We start from the raw sequence: 8423 nt of genomic DNA, 5'->3' as shown, positions 1-8423 counted from the left end.
GTATATTCCCTTCTAAAAACAACCCGAGACGGTCGGTTTATTTTCAAATCCGGTGATTAATCGCCACCTTTTCCTGTGCGAATTTTATTTATTTTTTTGCTCAAATTCCACACACGAAATTCTTGTCTAAAAAAAAAAAGAGGTTGAAATTGAAAAATTCGTAAATTTGGATTAAAAGATGAAAGTTTGAAAGAGAAGTCGTGCCAAAAATATTTGGTTGATATGTGTGGAATTCGAAGGAGAATCATTGGAATGCGTTCAGAGTTGGGCGCTTGCGCTTAATTCGCCAGCAGGTAAACACAAAACTTTGCAAGTTAGTCGAGGAATTCTTAGACGTTCAGAACGACGCTGAGCGTCGAGTACAGCACATTGTTATTCTTTTTTGAAATAATATTAACAAATTAAGATGCGTTGTTGGAAAACTAAAGAAAATAAAGAGGAAAGTGAGGAAAAGAAAATTGATGAAATTAAAATGATTAAGGATGACGACGAAAAAATTAATACCATACAAGGAATTTTCGAAGACAGTGTTGTTTTAGAAGATGCAAATGAACGGTAATAAATTTTGAGACAATTTTAATTTGAATTAGCTAATTACTTTGGTTTAATTAGAGCAATTTTTGTAACAAAATCTCCACTTTTTTGTTGCGTTTCTCACATAACGGATCACCTGTTATTATCATCGGCTACAGCAGCTGATCCATCAGCGCTGGAGTATTTCAAAATAACCTGCGTGATGAACGCTGCTGCTGAATTACCGGATACCCCGATGAGAAATCCATCAACGAAATACTTTAAAATATCAATATACGATAATACAACAGCAGATATTCTTTCACACTTGGATTATACATCGGATACAATACACAAGGTAATAATAAACGCTTTCTTAATATTATTAATTAACTCTACATAATCTAAGGCACTCCTTATAGTTTGTGTCCTTGACGGTTACATTCTTTGAATTAATAATACAGTAAAACATCGATATAATAGATTAATACTGGGATAATTAGCTTTAAAATGTTCTTTGTTTCATCTTAATATCTCAATTCGTTTTTGAGATACAACTTTTTAAATTCTATTCGTCAAAGCTTCAATAATCAAACATGCAGAGTTGGTTTTAAAAAATCATAACAATCATGTTTGTGAAAAATAAGAAATTATTTATGGCACACTGAATATTTATAAAATTAGCTTTAAAATGTTCTTTGTTTCATCTTTATATCTCAATTCCTTCTTGAGATACAACGTTTTAAATTCTATTCTTCAAATTTACAATAATCAAACATGTGGAGTTGGGTTTAAAAAATCATAACAATCATGTTTATGGGGCATAAGAAATTATTTATTGTACATTGAATACTCATAAAATTAGCTTTAATTTGTTCTCTGTTTCATCTTAATATCTCAATTCGTTCTTGAGATACACCTGTTTAAATTCTATTTTTCAAATCTTCAATAATCAAAGATGTAGAGTTGGGTTCAAAAAGTCATAACAACCGTGTTTATGGGAAATAAGAAATTATTTATGGCACATTGAATACTCATAAAATTAGCTTTAAAATGTTCTTTGTTTCATCTTAATATCTCAATTCGTTATTGAGATACAACTTTTTAAATTCAATTCGTTAAATCAACAATAATCAAACAAACAGGGTTGGGTTGAAAAAATCATAACAACCATGTTTGTGAAAAATAAGAAATTATTTATGGCACACTGAATATTTATAAAATTAGCTTTAAAATGTTCTTTGTTTCATCTTTATATCTCAATTCCTTCTTGAGATACAACTTTTTAAATTCTATTGTTCAAATCTTCAATAATCAAACATGCGCAGTTGGGTTTAAAAAATCGTAACAACCATGTTTGTAGGAAATAAGAAATTATTTATGGTACATTGAATACTCATAAAATTAGCTTTAAAATGTTCTTTGTTTCATCTTTATATCTCAATTCGTTCTTGAGATACAACTTTTCAAATCCTATTCTTCAAATTTACAATAATCAAACATGTAGAGTTGGGTTTAAAAAATTATAACAACCATATTTATGGGAAATAAGAAATTATTTATGGTACATTGAATACTCATAAAATTAGCTTTAATTTGTTCTCTGTTTCATCTTAATATCTCAATTCGCTCTTGAGATATAACTGTTTAAATTCTAGTCGTCAAATCTACAATCCTCAAACACGCAGAGTTGGGTTTAAAAAATCATAATAACCGTGTTTGTGGGAAACATGAAATTATTTATGGCACATTGAGTACTTATAAAATTAGCTTTAAAATGTTCGTGGTTTCATCTTAATATCTCAATTAGTTCTTGAGATACAACCTTTTAAAATCTATTTGTCAAGTCTACAATAATCAAATATGCAGAGTTGGGTTTAAAATATCACAACAATCATGTTTGTGCAAAATAAGAAACTATTTATGGCACATTGAATACTCATAAAATTAGCTTTAAAATGTTCTTTGTTTCATCTTAATATCTCAATTCGTTATTGAGATACAACTGTTTAAATTCTATTCGTTAAATCAACAATAATCAAACAAACAGGGTTGGGTTGAAAAAATCATAACAACCATGTTTGTGAAAAATAAGAAATTATTTATGGCACACTGAATATTTATAAAATTAGCTTTAAAATGTTCTTTGTTTCATCTTTATATCTCAATTCGTTCTCGAGATACAACTTTTTAAATCCTATTCTTCAAATTTACAATAATCAAACATGCAGAGTTGGGTTTAAAAAATCATAACAACCATATTTGTGGGAAACAAGAAATTATTTATGGCACATTGAATACTCATAAAATTAGCTTTAAAATGTTCTGTGTTTCATCTTAATATCTCAAATAATTCTTGAGATACAACCTTTTAAATTCTATTCGTCAAATCTATAATAATCAAAAATGCGGAGTTGGGTTTAAAAAATCATAACAACCACGTTTGTGGGAAATAAGAAATTATTTATTGCAAATTGAATACTTACAAAGTTACCTTTAAAATGTTCTTCGTTTCATCTTTATATCTCAATTCGTTCTTGAGATACAACTTTTTAAATCCTATTCTTCAAATTTACAATAATCAAACATGCAGAGTTGGGTTTAAAAAATCATAACAACCATGTTTGTGGGAAATAATAAATTATTTATGGCACATTGAATACTCATCAAATTAGCTTTAAAATGTTCTTTGTTTCATCTTTCTACCTCCATTCGTTCTTGAGATACAACTTTTTAAATTATATTCATCAAATCTACAATAATCAAACATATAGTGTTATTTGAAAATTTGAAAAAGTCCATATCGCAAAGGCCAAATAGTAATGTTTGGGAAGTTGAAATGAAACTCTTAAAGCCTCTGTTTGTTTATATTAAATGTACTTGGTACCGGTTTCGATCAACTAATAATGATCATCATCAGCCAAATCTACAAATGCGTACAAATTTACGAGATATAAATAAAATTACAAACATCTAGAGAAGAAACAATGATGCTAAAATTACTTACAGTCAAAGTTGAAGAAAATCGATAATTATCCTAGAAGTATGTATAATAAGTTAAGAGATGTTAATACAATTTAAAAACACATACATTTGTATAAATAATATAGTGTTAGGTTTAAAAATTCGTAACAACCGTGTTTGTGGGAAATAAGAAATTATTTATGGCACATTGAATACTCATAAAATTAACTTTAATTTGTTCTCTGTTTCATCTTCATATCTCAATTCGTTCTTGAGATACAACTGTTTAAATTTTATTCTTAATATATACAATAATGAAACATGCAGAGTTGGGTTAAAAAATTCATAACAACCATGTTTGTGGAAAATAAGAAATTATTTATGGCACATTGAATACTCGTAAAATTAACTTTAATTTGTTCTCTGTTTCATCATAATATCTCAATTCGTTCTTGAGATACAACTGTTTAAATTCTAGTCGACAAATCTACAATTATCAAACATGCAAACTTGGGTTTAAAAAATTATAACAACCATGTTTATTGGAAACAAGAAATTGTTTATTAAAATGTTCTTTGTTCCATCTTTATATCTCAACTCGTTCTTGAGACACAACTTTTTGAATTCTATTGTTGATATCTATAATAATTAAACATGCGGAGTTGGGTTTAAAAAATCATAACAACCCTGTTTATGGGAAATAAGAAATTATTTATGGCACATTGAATACTCATAAAATTAGCTTTAAAATATTTATTGTTTCAGCTTAATATCTCAATTCGTTCATGAGATACAATTTTTTAAATTCTATTCGTCAAATCTACAATAATTAAACATGCAGAGTTGGATTTAAATAATCATAACAACCATACTTAACTATTCTTTAATAAAGAATCTAGATAAATAGCTGCTAAAAATAGGTTGCATGTTAGATTAAAATTAGATATAAATGTTTGGCGCTAAATAACAACGTATATTGTTGATTTTCTGCCACATTGAGTCACGAAACCAGTTGTTGTTAATTGTAGTTGACACGCAAAGGTCTAAAAGTTAATTCGGTCGGGTTCAAAAAATCAATCTCGAAGAGAATCGAAACTTACTTATTATTTCTTTTGCGTCTTAATTTTTAAAAAATATTGTAACTAAACACTATTATAAAAAATCACTCTGCGTTAAATTCCTCGCATGACTTATTTTCTTCCACTTATTAAGTAACAATAAAATTATACCGAGAAATTACGCCTCAAATTTGCAGAAAGAAACAACATTAAAGGAAAAAATCCATCATAAAATATTAAAAAGGTAATAATAAACGACTTAAATATTAATATCACCTGATTACGCATTTGGCAAATTTTGAGAGAAAAAACATTGCAGTTTCTTGCCAACAACTTTTCTCACCTGTAACTAAAAATAAGTTGTTTTAAATTAAAAAATCTAAAAAAAATAAAATAACAGACTCAAAAAAAAACATAAACAAGACTAAAAAAGTTATGTTATTCTTAGATTTGTTAATCGCCCGTGTGCGAGGTTTTAATAACACACGTATACATTCTATTGCCAGGTCGGGAGGGCCCAAAAATACACAAAATGATTCACTTAGAAACAATTACAAAAAAAAGGAGATTCTTTTTTTAAAGAAATGGTTTTGGAGGAAAAAATAGATTCGTTTAAAAAAATAGCTCGACCTACCGCACTTAAATCGATCTTAAACAAGGTCGACCTATTTAAAAAACAAATTTTTTTTAATAAATATTTTCGATAAGTTTCATTTTTGGGCGAGCAATTCTCGTTTGATTATCGAATCCGTGACTCACATTAACTTGTCGGTTTCTATTTCTGTTATAAACCATGAGGTCGAATTCGCTTTTCGTTTGCAGTGCATTCATCCGATTTTAAAACCACTTTAAATTCTTTGGAAAATAAACGATTTACTTCCCCACTTTCAACTAACATTTAAAAGCTTACAAAATAGATTTCGAAATTGTTTATTTCTTTTTGTTAAATTCCATAAACAATCTATTTCTGAATATATTTATCATTTTTAATTTATTTTCTTTTTCAGGAATCCGTAAATAATGGGCGAGTTTTGGTTCATTGCGTTGCAGGAATAAGTCGCTCAGCAACAATATGCATAGCTTATTTAATGAAATATCAAAATAAAAATCTTTTGGAAGCTTATAAACTTGTTAAAGCACGTAGGCCTATTATAAAACCAAATTGCGGCTTTTTTCGCCAACTTATTGCTTATGAAAAATCACTTTTTGGTACAAATACTGTTAAAATGGTTTATAATGATACAGTTAAAATGGAAATTCCCGATGTTTATAATGATGATTATAAAAATATTTTGCACTTTAGAAGAAAACGAACGAATGATATGGTTCGAAGACATTAAATTAAAAATTTAATTATTCTTACAAATATTTATTGTGTTAAAAAGTTTTTAAGGCCATTATCAAAAGGTTTTTCTTGAAAGCTTTATTTTTAAGATGTAAAATGGGACCAATTTGATTTAAGTTATTTTGTTGTTAATAATTTGTAAATTAAAAAATAAACATGTTTTAAATCTTTGTTTTGGGTTAATTTTTTGGTGTCGATTCCGAAAGGCTCTGAATCGTTTTGAATTGGTTGCGCAGAAGAATAAGTTGCGGCTAGCACAAAATAGGCCAGTTTTGGTTCAAGAGTGTTGAACCTTTCTGCGCATACATTTTGTATGTATTATGTATGCGGAGAATGGTTCAAAACTGTTTAAAACTATAGAACTCTTGAACCAAAACAAGCCTAAAGTAGAAATAAGACAACAAAACTCTAAATTGCTGTATAAAATTATACAGTTAAACTGTAGTTTAGCCATAGACATGAATTTGCACCTGCACAATTATTATTACTATTAGTGTATAAATTAAGTTTATTAGTAATAGAAAAAAAGAGATCTTGTGTATTGGGTTGCATATGTAAATGATACATAAACTGTAACATCTAAATGTTAAGGGGCATCCATGTAAATTACCTTTAAGTATACACTCCTGACTGGAGTCCATTTAACAGTTTTAACAAAAATAAGGAAAAACTAATTGGTAGGAACGATTTGAGAAGAATGTATTTTGCGCACTTAGCTTAGGAATGAAGTTTAATGTAGACATCTTTGAAATAAGCTCTTTATGTACTAAAGAAGCATGTTCTGCATCTTTTGAAAAAAGGATTGCAAGATGTATTTCATTCGATTTGTTCTAATTCTAACCCAACCTTGTTAAGATAATGTAATTGAAATGCCTAAAACTTGAACTCTTCCAATTTCATTGTGGTCACATAGTAATTAATAATATACCCTTCATTATGTCCTTGCATAAAATAACGTTGTATAATAACTGAATTATACATTCTTTTGCTTGCTTATTGCTTATGGGAACGTTGTCTGTGCAGAAATCTTTTATAAAAATTGGACTTCTCTTGTGTTAAGCATTGTGCACTTTCTTAACTTTGTTGTTATGTCTTGCTTTCTATCGAGATAACCATCCATCTGTTGCTTTAAGTTCGTTGTGTTCAAGTAACCATTTATGTAAAGCTTCTTCAAGTTCTGCATCTTATTAGTATTAAAGTAATTGCAAAATTTTGCTCGTATTTCTGCTGTAATTTCTTTCTTTCTTTCTTGCTGTAATGATACAGTTTCTTCCTTGGAGTGGCTGTAGTGAGTGGTGGAACAGATATCCGGCAACTATCCGGTATCCAGCCTATCCGGCCATCTTCATCGATAACCTTCAAAATTCGCTATAAAATTAATTTCTTGAAGGATGCTTGTGGAAATATCACCAATTATTAATTAAAGTATCCTCTTTTTAATGCAACAAGCCGTTTTGAAAAATCGCTTTTAGTTTTTGAAAAATAAATTTTTGAAATGAACGACAATTTTTTCGAATTTTACAATTTTCGCCGATTGAGTTTTAAAAATTTGTATAAAATTCATTTCTTGGAGTATGAGTCTGAAAAATTCTCAAAGTGTTAATAAGAGTGTCCTCTTTAAAATGAATCAACCCGTTTTGAAAAATAACTTTTGGTTTTTGAGAAAACAATATTTGAAGTTTTAATAAAATTTTCGATGTTGTAATTTTCATCGATAACTTTTAAAATTCGCTATAAAATTCATTTGTTGAAGGATACTTGTGGAAATATCACCAATTATTAATTAAAGTATCCTCTTTTTAATGCAACAAGCCGTTTTGAAAAATCGCTCTTAGTTTTTGAGAAATAAATTTTTGAAATGAACGACAATTTTTTCAAATTTTGCAATTTTCGATGATTAAGTTTTAAAAATTCGTATAAAATCCATTTCTTGGAATATGAGTATGAAAATTTCCCAAAGTGTTAATAAAAGTGTCCTCTTTCCAATGAACCAACCCGTTTTGAAAAATACCTTTTAGTTTTTGAGAAAACAATATTTGAAGTTTTGTTAAAATTTTCGATGTTTCAATTTTCATCGATAATTTTCAAAATTCGCTGTAAAATTAATTTCTTGAAGGATCCTTGTGGAAATATCACCAATTATTAATTAAAGTATCCTCTTTTTAATGCAACAAGCCGTTTTGAAAAATCGCTTTTAGTTTTTGAGAAATAAATTTTTGAAATGAACGACAATTTTTTCGAATTTTGCAATTTTCACCGATTGAGTTTTAAAAATTCGTATAAAATCCATTTCTTGGAATATGAGTATGAAAACTTCCCAAAGTGTTAATAAAAGGGTCCTCTTTCCAATGAACCAGCCCGTTTTGAAAAATACCTTTTAGTTTTTGAGAAAACAATATTTGAAGTTTTGATAAAATTTTCGATGTTGTAATTTTCATCGATAACTTTTAAAATTCACTATAAAATTCATTTGTTGAAGGATACTTGTGGAAATATCACCAATTATTAATTAAAGTATACTCTTTTTAATGCAAAAAGCCGTT

At 28.1% G+C, this 8423-nt stretch overlaps 1 protein-coding gene across 1 annotated transcript; it reads left to right on the top strand.

Annotated features, from left to right (window-relative positions):
- The first annotated feature begins 313 nt into the window (after window positions 1-313).
- Window positions 314-6050, top strand: LOC111420192 (dual specificity protein phosphatase 14-like). Its single transcript, XM_023053120.2, has 3 exons — window positions 314-555; window positions 613-871; window positions 5543-6050. The coding sequence occupies exons 1-3, from the start codon at window positions 407-409 to the stop codon at window positions 5873-5875; spliced, it is 741 nt and encodes a 246-aa protein (XP_022908888.1). The 5' UTR covers window positions 314-406; the 3' UTR covers window positions 5876-6050.
- The last annotated feature ends 2373 nt before the right edge of the window (window positions 6051-8423 follow it).

This window comes from Onthophagus taurus, chromosome 6 (assembly GCF_036711975.1).
Source record: "Onthophagus taurus isolate NC chromosome 6, IU_Otau_3.0, whole genome shotgun sequence".
Taxonomy (NCBI): Eukaryota; Metazoa; Arthropoda; class Insecta; order Coleoptera; family Scarabaeidae; genus Onthophagus; species Onthophagus taurus.
Note: the sequence above shows the minus strand (reverse complement) of the source record. Positions and strands in the feature narration are given on the sequence as shown.